At 34.9% G+C, this 21,092-nt stretch overlaps 1 protein-coding gene across 2 annotated transcripts in view; it reads left to right on the top strand.

Annotated features, from left to right (window-relative positions):
- Window positions 1-15,413, top strand: part of LOC119082080 (proton-coupled amino acid transporter-like protein CG1139) — a 31,894-nt gene extending 16,481 nt beyond the window's left edge. The window contains exons 1-11 of one of the 2 annotated variants that reach the window (XM_037191437.1): window positions 4,321-4,406; window positions 6,527-6,593; window positions 8,058-8,153; window positions 8,224-8,374; window positions 9,707-9,828; window positions 12,972-13,140; window positions 13,223-13,380; window positions 13,455-13,633; window positions 13,700-13,733; window positions 13,801-14,045; window positions 14,735-15,413. In XM_037191437.1, coding sequence (XP_037047332.1) covers window positions 6,532-6,593; window positions 8,058-8,153; window positions 8,224-8,374; window positions 9,707-9,828; window positions 12,972-13,140; window positions 13,223-13,380; window positions 13,455-13,633; window positions 13,700-13,733; window positions 13,801-14,045; window positions 14,735-14,916 — 1,398 coding nt within the window. In that variant the 5' untranslated portion in view covers window positions 4,321-4,406; window positions 6,527-6,531 and the 3' untranslated portion in view covers window positions 14,917-15,413. Of the gene's footprint in view, window positions 1-4,320; window positions 4,407-6,526; window positions 6,594-8,057; window positions 8,154-8,223; window positions 8,375-9,706; window positions 9,829-12,971; window positions 13,141-13,222; window positions 13,381-13,454; window positions 13,634-13,699; window positions 13,734-13,800; window positions 14,046-14,734 lie in introns of those variants that run through there. The other variant, XM_037191438.1, reaches the window with a different exon arrangement.
- The last annotated feature ends 5,679 nt before the right edge of the window (window positions 15,414-21,092 follow it).

The following is a 21,092-nucleotide window of genomic DNA, read 5'->3' as shown; positions in this document are numbered from 1 at the left end:
TTAAAGGTTTTTGTGGACAGTAGGTATTAAATGTAGGCCAATTCCACGAATTTTTATACTTCTTGGTAGATTTTCATACAAAATCCGAATAAAAAACTTTCTTTATGTAATTTTGGAAATCATTTATGTCTGATATAAGACTTTGTGAGTAATATCCATAATGGGAGTGTTCCACCAGAAACTCGATAGGTTGTAGTAGGACACATATGTGTCGGGAATATTTTTCCCAATTTTATCCCCAGAAATACTTAATTAAAGACAAAAGAATATTAGAATGTTTCTATACGACGACGTTGGCTTTTGAATAAAAAAATGGAAACTACTAGCTGACAGCAGTGTAACCCTAAAGACAGTCAGAACTTCATCTAGCAATGAGTTTGAGAATTATTTCTTGAAAATTCATAAAAATTCTCAAATTTACTGTCGACGACTTTGAAAGTGACTTATTTCGTTTCAACTGATCCGCTCATACAAACAAATATAGTTTTACGTCTTTAAGAGCAATCGACGCAAATTTGTAGCCTACATTTAGGCGGAAAAATATTCGTCTTTTTATGATTTCTCTGAACCAAAATCTTTTTTTGAAAAAGTACGCGAAAAAGAAAAATTGGTTTGTGGGTGTTCACTTCTCCCACTTGAGAAACCTTTACAGATTGTGTAAATTTATGTAATCTACACAGGTTTCTCCAAGTAGGTTAAGTCACAGTCGAGGTCAATGTTCTGAAAGAACATGTTAAGACAACCACGGAGGCGATTGACATCAAATTTTATAAACGCACTTACTACAGATAGTTTGAGAAATCAACCTGTAGAAAATATTTTTTTGGAAAATTCAGATTTTTGTTTTTGTTTGCATTTTTCATATAAACTTCGCAGCCGTTGACGCAATTTGTGTATCACCGCCTTCGTGATCAACTCAGAGTTGTCTTAACCTGTTCTTACAGAACCTTGGGTTAAGTTATGAATCACAAACCAATTTTTTCTTTAAAAACGTTTTACTTAAAAAATTGGTTCAGAGAAATCATTAAAAGCGAATATTTTTTCGCCGAAACGTAGGCTACAAATTTGCAAAGGGTGCTTTGATGCTAAGGGCCATCGATGCTTTGCTGAAAAGCATACATTTGGACCACGGTGGGGCTGAACCAAATTTAAATAAAAAGGTCGGATAACCTCAATTTTTTTTTCATGAAATGTTAGCATGGGTTGAGTGTAGATAATATACATAAAAAACAAAAAAATTCACCGAGCCGTTTTTCAGAAAGTACTTTTCAACTGTTTGTAGACTGTCTCATGCATATGTAGAACGTTTTTTTGATATGCTAAGCTAACGTAAGTATAGCCAGTGCTCTCAGCTTTCGATTGATACCATACTGGCCATATAAGTTTGGAAAAATTAGCAGCTACTGTCCCTACTGTGTGGTATAAAAAATGGAGAGTAAGAGACATTTTTATTTTGTACAATTGAAGAAAAACCTTATTTTTGTTATTCTTTCATCTTATTTCTGTTAAATAATAAAAAAAAACAAAGAAAAACTAAAAATATAATTTGGCTCCAAAAATCACTCATTTTTTATACCACACAGTATGCTAAACTTTCCAAACTTATACGGCAAGTATGGTATAAATCGAAAGCTGAGAGCACTGGCTATACTTACGTTAGCTTAGCATATCAAAAAAACGTCCTACACATGCATGGGAGAGTCTACAAACAGTTGAAAAGTACTTTCTGAAAAACGGCTCGGTGATTTTTTTTATTTTTTATGTATATTATCTACACTCAACCCATGCTAACATTTCATGAAAAAAAAGTTGAGGTTATCCGACCTTTTTATTTAAATTTGGTTCAGCCCCACCGTGGACCATGTTTAAATACTGTATTTAAGTTTACTTTTGATGTCTTTCCGCCAGAATTCATTCTCAAAAATGAAATACGAGTCACATAAATGTAGGCTACAATAATAATTTTAGCTAGCATCGATTCCTCTTAAACGGTTTTACCACTATTTGAAATTCCGAATAATAAGCCCTGGATATATGAATATGTATATCTGCATAAATAACTCTACGAATGATCAATTGTTAAATACATACAATGCAACTCATTAATGAAAGTAAAATTGCAAACATATAATCGTTATACTAATTCATATCCACTTAACAATCTTAGCGAATCAATATTAGCTTAAGGTACATACCATTATTACAGGTGTCATAAGCGTGATCGATATAATTATTAACAATTAGATGCTTGAACTGAATTGCTGAGAGTTCGATATATATTTACTTGCCTTACAATGCAAGTTCAATCGATAATAATAATATTAAAAAAAGCTTCATAACTATATATACCGCCTGGGTACCAGTGTCATTCACTCAATTCGAAGTGAATTGTAATCTGAAAACGAGCTACTTTTCAAAAATGACTTTCGATTTTTCTCCAGACAGATGATCCGATATAATTATATGTGGGACAAAGTTCGATTCATTTAATACGTGCAGACAGATATATTATTACGGGCGGAGTTTTCATAATTTTATCAGACCAGATTGATCATTGACGTTTAGGTTGGGTAATTACAATTATACAATCAAAATCTCAATTATCTTAGCAGCGAATTTAATTTTAACGAAAAACCCACAAAAAGCTTTGTTCAAGCTTCGAATCGTTTTTTTTCCTTCAATATACGGACCAACGCCAATTCATTGAACTTATTTTTCCCACAAGAGTTAACACTAAATTCTTGTTTTTAATAAATTTTCCATTGGAAATGTAAACAAACCGTTTCAACAGCGTTGCATATAACGTGCAGAGTTTTTTTTAAACAGAATTGCATGATCATGATTGTTATATGCTCATAGAGGTCAGGGACTTTTCATGATTCATTGTTGTAGACACTCTTTCTTTCAATTATTTGTAATTGAAATGCATGTCATGACCGGAGCAGGGCCTATTGTTGGACAATTAAAATCACAAAATTATTCAACAGAACTTCAGAGATTCCAACAGGTTATGGGCCCAGGATTGTCTGGAGATATTGCTTTCATGAAATTAGAATTACGGTTACGAAAAACGGATTTTAATTTGGTGACCAGAGATTGGATAACGGCTATAACACAAATTGAAGAAGAAACAAACAAATACTTACGGCAATGACCTCGGAAGAGTTTAATGGACAAAAGAACAGAACAGAAGATAAAAGAGGAGAGTAAGAAAAAGAAAAGTGAAGAAAAAGAAAGAGAGAAAGAGATGTAGAACAGAATTTGAATTGTGAAAGAAAAGATGAATTTGGAGAAGCACGATATGTGTAAATAAGGAGGAGTATTATAGGTTCATTTACACAGTTTGGAACAGCATTGCAGGTTTGAAGTGATGTACTGGAATTTATTTGTTTGAGTAGGAGCTGTCAAGCAAGATTGAAAACTAACAGAACAGTGAGTGTAGGAGAAGAAGATAGACTACATGACATAATTAGTTTTAGTTTATTCAGTGTGCCAAAATTTTTTTGAGCCGGAGGAGACGCCTTTGGTATTTCAAACGAGTTTGATTGAGGAGGAGTGTTGAAGTTTGCAGTTTACGTCATCAAAGCAATCAAGTTGATTCCGGTTGATCACAGAAGCTTTTGTGGAGAAACTAATTAGTCTAAATTCGCGACGCTAGTGCGCCTTCCATTTCAAAACGCAGCGATATTTTGTCCAACTGTCAGTTGAAAATATTTAAATTTTTGGCGGACTTATAGCGCGAAATGTACATGGATGAGAAGCAGTTTATTGAATGTAAGGTCACAGAACTTCAAAGATTCCAACCAAATTTTGAAAGAATTTTTGAAATTTTTCAGACTTAAATAGGTTTGAATATAGGCCCTGTTGTGGTGGTGTAGAGTCCAATTTGTAGGTTAAGGTCAATTTCGAAATACAAAATAACTCGTTAGTCGCAATAAATGGATCGAATAGTTGTATTGTTTTGTATGATAAATAGTAAAATTAGAACAACTGACCAGCGTAACAAGTTTTTCTTTTAGAAACAAAACATCTCCGATTAAATGATGAAACATAAAACTTGTGTCGAAGCGATAATCAAGTGTGATGTATCACTTGTCGTTTTAAGTCAGTGAATCGGAGGATATTTTTAAGTAATCATATCAGTTCATATTAAAGGTGAATACTATAGGTAATGTAGCACATCATCGAACGGATTCAGTTAATGTACACAGTTATCAATGTTGAACGTAAAAAAAGAGTGATTAATAAAAGCTCTAATCATAATCATTCCAATTGGTTATCACAGTAATCTACAGTTATCTTATTCACATTGTATAACTAATCACGGTCGGGGCTTATTGTTAATGTCTTTTGAAATATAATTTTTTTTTATTTGATTAGTTCAATTTGGTAGCTCAATATAGAAGGTAAAGTTTTGATTAAATTGTCGTATCACATTTAGAATTTGAGTGGTGTGTCAATTGTGAGTGGTCAATAAAGAGAGAAATTATTTTTGAAGATTTTTATTGCACTCAATTTGACAAAGAGGCCAATAAAAAAAGTTGAAATTTATTTGACGAGCGGCTGTGTAAATACTTTCATCACCGATTCATTCCAATATTTGAATATGGGTTCTGGTTGCGAAATTGAGTCTTGCTAAATTGACGAGAAAAAAATCTCGGCGGCACGCAATGTAATAGTTATTGTGGCAGTGGAATTAGAAAAGTATATTAAAACTGAATGAAAAGGTCAGACGTTGTACGAATTGAATGAAGTAAGCGGATATTTCAAGCACCAGGATGTGGAACAACTTAAATGAAAAAATGGAAATGTTTTCTCATGACAATTTTCATAGTTAAGAATTTCAACGACGAAGATTTAATTTGTCGAGCAGATCGTTACTTTAGAGTTTCCTTTATATATTTTTGGTCGATTGAGGAAGGTGGATAATAAGTGTGAACGACAATTATTGTTGTTTGTTGTGCAATTCTCAAAGTTAAATTTTATTGAATTGAAACAGTCCAGTGCTTTAGTCGGTTTTTCATGTAAGATGGCGGCACCAGTCTCCGGACATATATGCTAGTACATACAAGTAGTTTATCAATGAAAGAATAATAGGTGCCTGATTACTGGTACATGTCTGGAGATTGGTGCAGTCATGATATAAAAGAAAAGAATTTATGAGACAGAGCTTCAATCAACGCACTTCAAGCATGAGTGGTACTCTAAATATGGTACTGAAACTTGACAGTGTGTCGTATAACTCTAAAACACTGTAAAACATTGTCAAAAACAATTTCATAGAAAATAGTTACTCGATTTGGCGGCTGTCGACTACGATCACTGTTGCTTGAAGTGCGTTGATTAAATGGAAAACTGATACAACACTGTGCCTTTATTTCATGTGAGAACGTTCTAGATAGAGATTACGTCATCAATTCTCTTTCCTCTATGCCAATTCTACCGATTCTCTATTTCACTGAAATATGTCGCTCCAACAAAGCCAAGCGAAAAATAATTGATTTTTTATTCGACGGATTTTCGTCAATTAAAATGACATTGTTCAGCCGATACAGGGCCGATTGAAAAGCTAATGCTTCAGATTATTTCAGATTATTTTTCTGTTGACATTGGTTTTGTTGCAGCGACATCTTTCAGCTGGCGGTAGAGTTGAGATATAATTGATTTGAGTTGATTTGTCAGTGGTTAGGATATGATAGAGTGCTAAATTATACATCCAGGCCTATATGGGGAAAAAAATCCATAAAATTCATATGAATTTACAAACTAAGGAATTTTTTAATTATTAAATTCCTAAAAATAGGCCCTGAATTAGAAGTCCACTTTAATGATACAAAGTTTTGGTTCGGACTTTTATGTGTACTTCAACAGTTTCATAACTGAAAATTGATTGGACAATATTTCACAAAGTTTTAATTTATGAATGGCCAAAGAGCTGGCCTTAATGTTGATTCAACGGATTTCCAAAGAAAATAATTTTTTTCGTAACTCTCAGAAATGGACAGCACTTACTTTCAAGAGGATGATAATTTTTTATCGCTATTACCAGACCGTGATTGCACTACCACAATCTATGAGTTTGGATGTTGTTTGGGATTTTTCATTTGAACTGTTTCTATCATTTTTTTAATTTTGAGTTTAATTAATGCAGTAAAATAGCGGTGGGGGCATCAGAACAAGTCTTAACTGAAGCACGCTATTTTATAGGCTGTAGTTAGAGGCAGTGACTTTTCAGCATTTTTCTTCACCTGTTTTTCAACTGATCCACACAAACAATCAAAACTGTTTGTGCGTGTTTGTAGCACCTTCAATCGTATAAGCAAGTGAAATACGTTTTGAGTATATGTGTAGATCAGCTGCAAAGCAGCTGAAGCAAAATCATGCTCACATTTCACTGCCTCTGACCGTAGATGGAGTTCGAACAGAGACATGACATGCCCCATTCGTTGAACCTAATGTTTTCCCCACTTGTTTTCTCTAGTCTCCTTATACAATTTCGATTTATAATTTTAGTTTTCTTTTTCAGGCATAATGACTATCACTAAAGATGACCGGCCTCCAATCGGATTCAATCTCACTGATTTCAATTCCACGTGAGTATTCAAATAAAAACCTGGTCGAATAGTGTGCGTCGATGAAACGGATGTTCAGTTCAAATGCGATCTTATCATAGAAAAACCTGAACAAAAAATCCTGGACTTGAAAAAAAATCAAGTTTTTTTTGCTAACTGTGTAGCCGTTAAAACTGGATCAATTTCATTATCTAACGACCGAGTTAAAACAATGGCAAAACAAAATTATTGAAAACATGTTTTACACTTGCAATCTGTCCGTAATATCACAATCAACGCGTACCTTCGTATATCTACACGCGTTGGTAACAATTGGTTTTGAATTAGACGAATTAATAGACACCGTTTCACTTATGCTGCGCGTTGACTTATCAGACATGGAAACTTTATTGTGTCATTAGTAGCTGATGTTAATATTTGATATTATTTAATTAAACATGCTGTTCGTGGTGGTTTTATAATGACAGCGATAAAACTGTCTAGACTGCTTTCAGTCAATCAAATTTTGCTAGACACCAATTTGTCCAAGACATAATATCACGCTAAACATCTGCTGCACTGCTATCTTCAATGGTGAATTTTATGGAGAAGCGTAGGAAAAAATTACAAAATAGGACCTAGATTATAGTTGATCAAAGTACTTCAAGCAAAAGTTATCATTGTTGACAGTTGTCAAACAAATAGAGTTCTATTTTGTATAAAATGGTTTTTAACAGTGTTTGTCAATTGTGTTAAACACTGTCAAGTTTCAGTACCCTATTAAGAGGACCACTCATGCTTGAAGTGTGTTATCCATAAACACCTTTTAGTGTATGACAGTGTATGATAAAAATTAGGTAACGAAGAGTCAGCAAAAAGGTTCGGTTCGTTTATCAAATTTGAAAGAAATTCCTATTTAATCAGAAAAGTAATTACTTCCCGTCATGACGCGTAACTAAAGCGCATAACATTTTCTAATTAATATTCTTTATCTGTTAGTATTAATGGGCGGGTCAAAACCATTAACCACTGCACCTAAGCCGCCAGTAGCCTGTTGTGCTTCTTTATCTGAATCGAATCTACAACTAAAATTCAATTAGCAGTCAGTTTGTTTGAACTTTTTCGTACAATTTTGAACGATGTTTTCACTCGGGTGTAGCGCCACCAATGTTGAATTATACATTGAAATCTCACCCTTTAGTAATTCTGAAACAAATCAGATGTAGTCCTTCTAAAGTACGCCACTTCAAGAATCATCTTATGACTTGAGAATTCGAACATAGTTTTTGACATTTATAAGATGTTTTCGTTAGTCTTGATTTCCGCTTACGAAAAAAGCCTTCCGTTGTCTCTCCGTTTACACTTTAGACAATAGAAAAGAGACGTGGTTTAGCTAAACGGAGGCACTGAGTGGTTTTTTGTAAGTGGAAATCAAGCCCTATTTTGTGGAACTGTCAGTTGACAATATTTACATTTTTCGGTTCTAATTATCTAATTTCTCGCCAGAACACAACTCACCGAAAAGCCCAATGAAAAACAGTTCTACACATCAGACGATGAATACAATCCCTTCGAACATCGACAGGTGGAGAAACCAAATTCGTAAGTAAAATTGCTGGGTAAACGTAAAAAATGTGTTTTTAAACGATTTGTGAACGTTGATCTCGTTTAGCACATCTGGTTCCTTAATACATCTCCTGAAAAGTTCGTTGGGAACGGGAATTTTGGCAATGCCTATGGCGTTTAAAAATTCCGGTCTTTTGTTTGGTGCTATCGGAACGGTCATCGTTGGCTTTCTCTGTACGCTCTGTGTGCATATGTTGGTAAGTATATATTGCGAGAATTTCCGAGAATTTTTTTTTGTTAAAACAAATTATCACTAGCATCATTATCAGGTTGTGACACGAGAAACAGATATTTATTTTCAGTGAAAAAAATTGTTCGATGGGACAATGAAGTCATTTGTGGTTTTTCTTAAAATCAAATGTTAATAAAATGTTGAGGATTTTAACAGACTTGTTATAAATTTGACCACTAAAGTACGCAGTTGGATTTATGTGAATCGTTCACACTCCCATTGAGTTTGTTTACGGACAATTTGTCTTGTAGAAGCAGAAATTAGATCGATCGACAAAACCTAAACCCAATCTACACTTGGGGCTTAATAATAAATGACGTCCTGTGTTGCCACACACATTTTAAATCGGAAAATTTTCACGTTTTGATGTCGAATGTATGACCTACACCCCATTTAGGGAGTGAAAGTGAATATTTTCCGAGTTATTGATGATTTAAAATTGTCTGGCAACACTGAATTGCGAACGTCATTTATGAATAAACCCTTAAGATTTCAATTTATCGTTATGTGTCCTATAAATGCATCAAAGAAGTTATAATATCACTGACCATTTTCACTTGTGGCTCGTGAAAGGAACGTGTTCCCTGCAGTGTCCTTCTGAGTGTCATCTTAGAACCAAGCAAATTTATTGTAGAGCTTGAAAAAGCGTCGGTGAACTTTACGTTTCATATGATTCAGATAGAAAATTCCGATAAATATCAATTAAACTCTGAGCATGATAAAAGCTTGTGAGGGACGTTTTTTTGAAGTTAATTCACAAATGTATTACCCAACCCAACACTGCTGCTAGCATGAACACTGAATTGACAAGTGTCAAATTTGGTGGCTAAATTTAGTAGTACGAGCTGGAGCAGTGCTGTGACTTATAGCAATCACAGTTTAAAATTCCGTCCGTGTTATTAACGTCAGGGAAAATGACGGCAAACAACTCACTTCAAGCATGAGTTGTACTCTAAATATAGTACTGAAATTGGACAGTGTATCATTCAAATTGCCTTTTCATACAAAACAGTAATCTATTTGGCAGCTGTCACTTCTATTAATTTTGCCTGGAGTGCGTTGCGGCAAACGAAATATTAAACTGACTGCACAACATGAGATCAACCAAAGCAAAAAAAAAATCTTTTTTTTATTATTTTCGGTTGATAACACCTTACATTTATGTTCCATTATTCATTGAGCTTTAAATTTGAAAGTTCAGTAAGTCAGATTTGATTGATGAATGTCTGATGAGATGCTGAGCCGGTAAAATTAACGTTGAAAAAATCATTTCAATTAATTTTGTGTTGTCTTCCAGGTAAAAACATCTCACGACATATGCAAAAAGGCAAAAATTCCATCGCTTGGATTTTCCGAAACAGCTGAAGAAGTATTCAAGCATGGGCCACCAGCACTACGTGGATGGTCAAAGTTCGCCAGGTAAATGAAATTCAATTCCATTGACATTGTGTTATGTAGAATATGTACCAGCTTCCACATGCCAATGAAATGTCTCATTTTATGGAATGAATTCAAACGCGACGTATCGATCAGCTCTCAATTATTTATGTTTATCTGAAATGTAATTGTAAATTTTTACAAAACCTCAGACACAATGGCAATTGCGGAATGTTTGAAAAGTTTTTGTTATTGCTGTAATACGATTTACAATTGCAAAAATTAACAATGGCAAAATGCAATCGAATTTATGATGTAATGAATCGGCCGATTCTATTCGTATAATTTGACGAATGTGTCACCGTTCTTTCATTCGAACAATTTGATGAAAGGATCATTGCCACATTGTTATGTTGGTTACATAGTTTTTGATTCATTCCGTACGAATTGAGTGCCATATTTATCTGTTGCGATGCAGTAAAAGTCTAATAATCCATTTCGAATCTCATGCAATTTTCACTTCGAGGGGTACTACCATAGCACTGAACCAAGCACTCGAACAGATATTTCTCTTATCATAATATATAAAATTGTGACGAAGAGCATTATACCAACCTTACAGAACTAAATTTATATGAGTCATTTTGACCAAAGCTCTGAAAGACCCTTGATTTTGACAACTGCGTTGAGGAGACCACTCTTGAAAATTTAGTTCTCGTGCTTAGTTTAGGGTTATGGTACTGTACTGCGCGAGACCGTCATTTTTGTTAACAATTAAAACCACTATTTATCGCACTATTCGATATTGTGTGCAAACTCCTCGCAAACACGTTCATTCTTGGCACTGATCCTTTCGCTAAAAAAATGTAAACAATGAACCCACACTCTTGTCCTTAGAGCATTCTTTGAAATTGCAAAATGTCTATGTCGACATAAGAAGTAGAAGATTTTGTTTACGTCAAACAATAGAAGTAACAGATTCGATTCCTTAGTCAGTAATATGCTGGGCGTCTCTAAAATGCTAATTTTTTAAACGTATCCACAGCATAGCTAAAATCTAACAGTTCTTTTGTTTATTCAAACAATACATTAGATGCTGCATGGCAGAGTAAAATAAACCAGGCAGGAGCTGTTCATTTTCGAAACGTCAAATAAGGGACCTAATACACTGGATGAAAATGAACTCAAATTAACACTGACATAAATTGAAAAATTTTGTAGGCAAAAAATATAGGGCTACTAGATTATTCAGGTCCCTAGTCAACAGCGCTCCTGCCTGGTTAACTTTACTCTGTCGTGGATGCTGCCAAAGTAATATATTACGTGAAGTAACAATTTTATGAGCTCATAAGTGTCTCTTTGCGCAACAAGCTTCGGTAACTGTCTTTTCGACGCGTGCAAGTGTATAGCTCTTCTTCGGCTCGGATATACTCTACACACATGTCGAAAAGTCAGTTACCGAAGTAGTTCAAAAAGATACGAGCGACCTAGGTTTTTTTCCAAAGTAATGAATTACGAACCACCATTTAATGTGTTCTGGTTTGTTTTTTGCCCCATGCAAAAGTTGATTGTCACAAAGCAATTCACGTAAAATTAATTAATTAATTTATGTAACTGATCATTTTCGCATGGGCCGGGCAATAAAATATGTGACTTCAACAGCTTTCACATACCTTTTGCTGTTTGAAATTCAAAAAGAAACGAAAGATTTTTTCACCCAAATTCCGGGAGCAGTTCACCCCTCGATTGCGAAACGTAACTACGTCGTTAAGGTTCTCTTCAGCCCTGATTAAAAAACAAAACAATTTCTTAATGCGAAAATAATTGACTTTTAATAAATGGATATAAATTTCCGGTGTTTTATCTGATTGAAACTCTGAAATGGATTTATCATTAGAACGTGCGGCTTAGATTATAACCCATTACGATGCACTCAATTTTAGCGTGATCGAAAAACGTAATTTCTGTTATCAAAAAATTTATGTAACTAATCGATCGGCTATGGTCGAGTCGATGGCAGTGTTTAATTTAATTACTCTTAATTATGCGTCTAATGTGTGAACCAAATACCGTTGTCGTCGGTATGTTTACAATTTTCTTTTCTATAATTCATGCGAATGTGACCTAAACCGCACGGTATTGTGCGATAATGTATACGTGACCTGAACACAGCTCAACTCAGTGATGAGAAGTAAAACTTTCGTTGGATTCATTGAGAAAAATGTTGTATGAAACTCGTTGATCAAAGTTCTTTTTATGCAGCCCAGCATCATAATGTGCAAAATTTGCAAACTTTAGATGTATCTGTTGCATAAATCGTTGTATGAATCTCGGTGTAATAATAAAGTACTTTGCACTCGATACTCGATGCCATAAAGAACCATTATATACATCAGGATTTTCTTTCTAACTTGTTCATAAACTGGTATTTTGCGTGTACGATGTGTTGTCGACGTAAAAAAGCATCGATAACTCATGGTGGCGTAAATAACTAAGTAAAAGCATTCTGCAACTTACACAGCCATACAATACTTTTTTTGTTTATTTAGATTCTTGGGGTTATAACATTCGCCTTTGGTTCGTGCCATAACTCCCCAAGTGTCTAAATAAACAAGTGTACAGAGGTGCATAATCTACTATTACTGTACCAGTGAAGTAATTTGATATTTCGTATCCAGATAAGTGTCCGAGGGCTTCATCGTGATACGAAATATGAAATTATTTCCCGAGTGTAGCATAGCATTTTATTTTACCAGCGATGTAAGGGCCACTTTACATCCCTAGTGAAATAAAGTTGGTCTTCTCAATGAACAGCTATAGTGCGTTAATTTACATGCTTTGACCCGCAGGTGCTTTTTACCGAAAATTTACCAAAGTCGGTAAATTCAATCTCTAATTATAGCCAAGGCTATTTAGTGGCTCATTATGACATGATTGATGTACATGATACCAGAGTGTAAAATAATGAAAGAAGTAATTTATCTAATGTTGACACTTCGGTGGTGATTCAAAACTTGTGAATGAAACGCCAAATTAGTAGTTCATGAGGATAAGCTTAGTCAAAATAGAAACTGATCTGCAGACGACCGAATTTATTGTTAACGGATGGACATACATTATCTCCCTTTATCACTTCTAAATTTACAAAATATTTCTTTACAAAAATAACATTGGTTTTGTTGCAGAGAATTTTGTGATTACGGACTGATGTTAACGTACTATGGAGCCAATTGCGTCTACATTGTTTTTATATCGACAACAATTCATGACATTATCAATTATCGGCTGGGCTTGGACTGGGATATTAGGGCATACATTGCGATTTGCACCATACCAATTCTCGTAATTGGTCAGGTAAGCATTAGAGCAGCGGAATTTATAATCTTTAAGTCTATGGCAGCGTTAAGGTCAACGTTTGGTTTTTTGTTGTTTTCAGATTCGTAAACTAAAATATTTAGTTCCGTTCTCTGCTTTAGCAAACATCTTCATCGTTATCACCTTCTCCATCACATTATATTACATGTTCAATGAACCACTCGATTTTAGCGAACGGAAGTTGTTCTCGTCATGGGGTCAATTACCATATTTCTTCAGGTAAAATTTTCCGCTCGTCTTACGTTGCGTATGATTGTTCTGATTCGTAACTTTCATTTGATCTCCTTGTACAGTACGGTCATCTTTGCCATGGAAGGAATCGGTGTTGTTATGCCGGTAGAAAATGATATGAAGAAACCGCAACATTTCCTAGGATGTCCGGGAGTTTTGAATACGGCTATGATCACTGTCGTTGTTTTGTATGCAGTCATCGGTTTCTTCGGTTACGTACGATTCGGAGATGACGTGAAAGGTAACGTTGATGTTAATTTGTCCCTAAATCTTTGTATGTTTCATGGTTCTCTCTGTTGAATTACAGGAAGTGTAACATTGAATTTACCCGAGGCGGACATGTACGTATAGCTTAACCAATTTACCAATGAAATATCGATACTGACGATCATTTTCTGAATCCATTAGCATCGCAACAGTGGCACAAGTGTTGATCGCCGTTGCTATTCTGTTCACATTTGGTTTGCAGTACTACGTTCCGTCCGACATTTTCTGGCGAAAAATCCAACACAGAGTTCGCAAAGAGCGACACAACATCACACAGATTGTTATCCGAGCTGGATTTATTTTAGTTCTTGCTGCGCTAGCCGCTGCTATTCCTGATCTGGAACCGTTCATCGGATTGGTTGGCGCAATTTTCTTCTCGATTCTTGGTAAGTGTTCCGAATAATGGAGAAATTCTTAATTAAAAACAGTTTTACATTCACAACTAGTCCACAAAAAGAACGTTAAAAAAAGGGTTCGTCGACTACCCAAGATTCGGTGTCAGAACTTATTTCTTTTTTTTTTCTTGGAAGCTTCTTCGCTTGTTTGTTGTAAATAGTTGTTGATGTAAAAGTTATTCTGGTCACCACTCTGGTATTTCAGTCTTTGAAATGCATATTTTCATACTTTTCCGCTTTTCCCGCACTTTCCCCTAGAAGTTTAAATCATTCTCACTTCATTGACTAAAAAAAACTTAAAAAATTGATTTTTTGTTCTCCAACATATTTTACAAACTGATGTGATGTCCAGAGCCGAACTGGCTAAAAAAGGCACACAGGGTGATGTTTACAAAAAAAGGCCAAAAATTGAAACTTTTAAACAAAAATTGAAAAAGCCTAGCTGGTGACGCCTGTTAGCACAGTATGACCAGTCCAAGCCTGCCAAAGTCTAAGCCTGTTAAATTCTTAATACTTAATTCCACAATTCGAGAACAAACCACACAACCAGTGATCATAATTTTAGTGATCATCATCGCACTAAATTTGAAAACTAAACTTAAAATGAAAGACATAAACAAACCGACGAACCCCAATTTGTGATTCATTTTTCCTCATAATGTTTTTTTTACTTCCATCAGGACTGCTCGTGCCAGCTGTTGTGGAAACAGTGTTCCTATGGCCAGATCGCTTAGGATTACTGCGATGGAAATTGTGGAAAAATTTGATTTTAATCGCTTTTGCTCTGATCGCACTGGTGAGTGGAACGGTTGTGAGTGTTGCAGACATAATAAAAATTTATTCGGGCGAAAGTGAACATTAAAAACATTTTGGATAAAACATGCTTGATACTGATGTTCTGCGATCAGTATAGTACAGTTGTTGGTAGAAGAAGTTTTCAAATTGATGATGATGGCATTTAACAAACAACAGAAACGGTTAGAATTTTTTTTATAATTTAACATCATTTTTTTGATCGGACAATTTTAGATTTTGCAGTTTAATAATTTTAGTCAAGGCAACTGCCTTGTTTTAGTCGATTTTTTATTTCTATAAGCAAAATGTGTTTGTCTATGTAAATATTTTAAATTGAAGAGTTAGGAGAAAACAAACAGAAAATTTTATAATATTTTTAACACAGTCGAAGATAGAATGTGCGCGAACTTTTTTTAATTTTAAAACTTTTAGTCAAAAATTTCGAAAGAAAAATGATTTTTTTTCTGTTAAATTTGTTGGGGTTTCATGTCGTAGACCACTTCAAAGTCAGTATTAGATTGTTGTTTTTAAGCAAATAAATTAATTAATTTGTTAGCAAATAATTTTTGTATTTATTTACATTAATATCCGAAACCCCCGATCTTCGTGAGTGTGTGAGTGTACCTACATTTGGTTATTCTATTTCCGAATAAATTTATTGACTTACGTGACTCAAAATTTAAATTACCATCGCAACTTCAACATTCCGATCATGCGTTTTTTGTTATTGTCATTTATTATATAGTTCTCTGCCAATAGCGGCATTCCTTTCCTTTTTTTAGACTCGATATAATACGCTCGTACATCCAGCATATCGACTATATTTCTATATATTGCGTATAAATCCCATATCTTTGACAACTCACCTGAAAAGTAATTAAATTTTAACTCGACGAATTTTGATCGAAGAAACTGCCAGTTTGTAGTGCACTGTGCACGTTTGGACTCCAGTAAAGTAATTTGTTTTTCAATCGGACCAATATCTGCCTATTGATAAGACTTTGAAGTCATGATGGGATCAATACGTAAAATAGTATATTACGTCACCAGCAACAAAAAGATGCGTTTTCGTGATCAAAATCATACACCTTATTGTTCCGTGCTGGGAACGAAAAGTGATATCACTGGACAGCTGTGAACGAAAAGTGACGTCAATGGGAACCTCGCTAGGAACGAAAAGTGAAAGAAAATGTAAGACAAAAAGTTGTTGTTTTGATTATCAGTTTGGTGAGAGAATGTGACATTTTGAAACGCCCGAAGGAAAAAACTTATTACTTATCGCTCGGCCGATAACAGTCCGATTGAAAAATCTAATTACTTTGCCAGGTTCTTGAGATCGTTCTCTACACACTATGACAGTTTGTTCAACCAAAATCCGTCGAGGTAAATTTTAATTATTTTCAGGTGACAGTTGTCAAAGTTATGCTATTTATACGCAATTTATTCAGATATACTAGATACGCTGGATATAGTAGCACGAGCGTATGCATCGAGTATAAAAAAAATATGAAAGGAATACCCCTAATGTCAGTTGGCCTGCGAAAAAACAAAACAAATAAGCAAACTTAATGTCCATTTTAGTAAAGAACCTTAAAGTAGAATGGTTTTTCTCAAGGTTCTTTTTTCATCATTTATTATTATTCCAAACTTGAATGGATCATCGTGTCATTTAACAATAAAACAAAACAAAAATTTTTTGCAATGTTGTTACAAACCAATTTTTTTCGGTCATACAAGTGAATCGATTGTTACTCTCATGAATAAACATTTTCGACATATCTTTCTGAATGGTCGAGTGTAATTTGCATGCAAAAACGAGAGATGAAACACAAACGGTATTTCAATGTAAAAACCAACGCACACATTACACATTAAACAAAACAAAAAAGTACGCAAAAATGTCTTAAGTAAATTAAGATGATTCTTTTCCCATTGATCTACTTCAAACATAATATTTAGCATTTTTTTTGTAAATAAATTAGAATAAAAATGTGATTGCTAAAATGATAATTTTAAATAAAAAAAATTGAAAATGACAAAAGGTAAATATTTTGAAATTGTGCGAGTGGTCAACACCGTATCAAGGTACTGATGATCACCCTGAAAGGTTTCTGACCGATTAGATTGTTCGAAAAGCGATAGTATCGTTCGACTACTTTTCACCACAGACGATAATATCGTCTAAAATGTAAGATTTTAAAATATTGTTTGGACGTATTATCGTTTTATGGACTATATAGTGGACCTGCTTAGGCTGAAAAAAGGGCTTAATCGTGCATCTTACAAAATCGTTCTGACGATGATCGTAGGTTGTTCCGTACCGATTCCTGATTCTAAATTGATGTAGGGCAATGACGGCAGCTCAATCGTTTACCCGTGAGCTGCCGTTATGTCACTTTTTCTTTCTATGATTTTTCATTCGTAACCGAGAAGAGATATCAATGTATTTCCAACGGATAATTATAGAAATAAGTCCAAGCTTTTTTTTGGTGCAATTTATTTTTTTGACATTTAAATCCAAAATGGCGGAAAAAATTGGTCAAAGTCGAAAAATATTTTTTTTATCAAAGGAAAATCCATGAAACCGATAGAAATTTCTTCGGAAGGTTTATAGAGAACTTAAAGAGCTACGTTTTCGTTTTTAGACCCATACGAAGTACTGGGGTCTTATAGGTTTACGCATACGTTTGTAACACGTCGAATTGGACTCCCTGAGTGAGGGGAAACCTATTGTGGCTGTCTAGAGATGCCAAATCCGCGAAAAAAAAATGTCCGTCTGTCCGTCTGTCCGTCTGTCCGTCTGCACGATAACTTGAGTAAAACGCATCCGATTTTGAAAATTCTTTTTTTCCCCGTTTGGTAATGTCAAAAGACAGGCTAAGTTCGAAGATGAGTGATTTTGGATCGACCCCTCCCGAGCTGTGGCCCAATAAGTGCTTTACGGTTTTTCGAAGATATCTCCGGACATTTAAACGTTAAACTTGTAAGTGATACGTCAAATAAAAGGTATTTCAATACCGATCGACAAAAAAAAGTTTATGGAAATCGGATGTCCGACTCGTGAGTTAGACCCCTTGGTGTGGAACAGGCACAGGGCGGCAAGCAGTTTTTGCTTGTAGGTCGGCCAAATTTGAACATATTTCGTCTGTTTTCATTTTATTAGATAGGTATTGACCGTACCAATCAGGGAAAAAAAAATTCATGAAATTATGTTCTCCGGAGCGTGAGCTAGGTCTCTTGAAGTGAGCTCTTATCTGGCTACTCGGAAGTACAGTGAACGTGGTGTATTTTGAGAATATCTCGAGTAAATTTTGACCGAATTTCATGAATTTTTTTTTGTTTGAAAGGTATTAACGAATGTAAAGCGTCGGTACTATTTCCGGTCTCCTAACAAAATGGCTGCCGGCGGCCATATTGGATTTTAGTAAAAACGATATAAAGTGGGAAAATTTGTACTTAGATAGTTTCTGTTAACATGGAAATAATTAGTTATGTGTGTGGGGTTTCAGGGATTCCATATATGGACATCTATATATACCTATATACAGCTATATTGAGCTATATACAGGCATATAGAGCTATATAATAGCATATATGTATCTGTGAAATGTTTATTTATAGTGAAATATAGTTAAATATAGCGGTACATAGCTGTTTAAATAGGAATTTTTGAAATTTGACTTCGTACGGGGCTGTCTATATTGCCTCCGGCAATTTAGTTGTATATGATAACAAGGCAAAGAGTGGATAATGTAACTGATTTTAAAGGGAGAATAGTTTTTCAGCAGAGAAGAAAATGAAGTAAGAGAAATGAAGAGTTTCACATTAAAGGCTCTTGATACGAATAGGTGTTTCGTACGGGTCGGCGTTAGCTATGTTTAATAATAGTTTTTAGCCGAGCGCTGATGGTGTCGATTGTCTAGCGCCGTAATCTACTTCTATAGTCTAGCATGTGTTGAATATCGTGTTTTCGGCCTTTAACCACTTCATAGTAGAACGACAATTTAATTTCCTAACGAACGCAACATGAGTTAGGAACAACGTTTTTCCTAGACGGAAATGTCGGAAATACACGACGAATACAATATTTCAACACTCTAATTTTTTCGATAAGGGCAACGAAAGTTTTTTACACTGAGTTATGAATAGTATTTTTCGTACCAAGCCAGGAAATGACGATTTTTCAGCACCAGTCCTAAGTTTTCGTAGATGCCATTTCACCTGCAAATAGTTTTTGTAAAGGGAAAAATGCTATTGGCAGGCGCCTGTGTAAAAAAGAAAAGGCTATTGGCACGTTGCCTGCCAATAGCCTCCGTAAAAGGGAAAACACTATTCGCAGGCAAGTTCGCCTGCCAATAGCATCTTTAGTAATAATTTGGCTATTGGCAGGCACCTGCGAATAGTCACTACGCTAAGTTTTCCTTACGAACAGCGATAACACACAAAAAATCATGGCAAAATATGTCGTATTTCAGTTGGCCGGTGCACAAATGATTTTTAGAGAAGTAGATTGCCTTTAGGAAATAACTATTTTGTCGCAGAGTTTAGACTGTTAACCTGTCACATGCTGCTTTTGATATCGATATCGACAACGACAACAAAAATAATTACAAGATCTGTGTAATTGTGATCCTTTATGATAGTAAAATGCATGTTAAAGAAATTGAAGTACAGGATTTGTAATCAACCAATTAGAAATACTTTCATCTATGTAAGTAATAGGCCCTGATAACTAGGTCCCACCTTTTGGGCGGGTCAGGTCCCTTGAGCCTTGACTGACACTTTTCTAAATGTATTTTTGGCGCATTCATAAAAACTTGTCACATTTAATACATAATATATTTTCTATATTAATGACTTCACGCAAATGACAGTAAAATTTGACAAAAAAAATAAATTCTTGAAAACCATTGAGCGTAAGGTGGAATGATTTTTGACCACTTTTTGAGCTCTCAATTTTCTTACAAATTTTCAAGATTTTCAATCAACCTTAAATCATAAATAAAACATAGCTAACGCCGACCCGTACGAAACACCTATTCGTATCAAAAGCCTTTAGTGTGAAACTCTTCATTTCTCTTACTTCATTTTCTTCTCTGCTGAAAAACTATTCTCCCTTTAAAATCACTTACATTATCCACTCTTTGCCTTGTTATCATATACAACTAAATTGCCGGAGGCAATATAGACAGCCCCGTACGAAGACAAATTTCATAAATTCCTATTTAAACAGCTGTATACCGCTATATTTACCTATATTTTCCTATAAATAAACATTTCACAGATGAATGTGCTATTATATAGCTCTATATGCCTGTATATAGCTCAATATAGCTGTATATAGGTATATATAGATGTCCGTATATGGAATCCCTGAAACCCCACACACATAACAAATTATTTCCATGTTAACAGAAACTCTCTAAGTACCATTTTTCCCAAGATATATCACTTTTAATAAAATCCAATATGGCCGCCGGCAACCATTTTGTTAGGAGACCGGAAATAGTACCGACGCTTTACATTCGTTAATACCTTTCAAACAAAAAAAAATTCATGAAATTCGGTCAAAATTTACTCGAGATATTGTCAAAATACACCACGTTCACTGTACTTCCGAGTAGCCAGATAAGAGCTCACTTCAAGAGACCTAGCTCACGCTCCGGAGAACATAATTTCATAAAAAAAAAATTTCCCTGATTGGTACGGTCAATACCTATCTAATAAAGCTAAAACAGACGAAATATGTTCAAATTTGGCCGACCTACAAGCAAAAACTGCTTGCCACCCTGTGCCTGTTCCACACCAAGGGGTCTAACTCACGAGTCGGTCATCCGATTTCCATAAACTTTTTTTTTGTCGATCGGTATTGTAAATACCTTTTATTTGACGTATCACTTACAAGTTTAACGTTTAAATGTCCGGAGATATCTTCGAAAAACCGTAAAGCACTTATTGGGCCACAGCTCGGGAGGGGTCGATCCAAAATCACTCATCTTCGAACTTAGCCTGTCTTTTGACATTACCAAACGGGAAAAAAAAGAATTTTCAAAATCGAATGCGTTTTACTCAAGTTATCGTGCAGACAGACAGACGGACAGACGGACAGACGGACATTTTTTTTTCGCGGATTTGGCATCTCTAGACAACCACAATAGGTTTCCCCTTACTCAGGGAGTCCAATTCGACGTGTTACAAACGTATGCGTAAACCTATAAGACCCCAGTACTTCGTAAGGGTCTA

This window comes from Bradysia coprophila, unplaced genomic scaffold, assembly GCF_014529535.1.
Source record: "Bradysia coprophila strain Holo2 unplaced genomic scaffold, BU_Bcop_v1 contig_373, whole genome shotgun sequence".
NCBI lineage: Eukaryota > Metazoa > Arthropoda > Insecta > Diptera > Sciaridae > Bradysia > Bradysia coprophila.
This window is presented reverse-complemented; position numbering and strand designations above follow the sequence as displayed.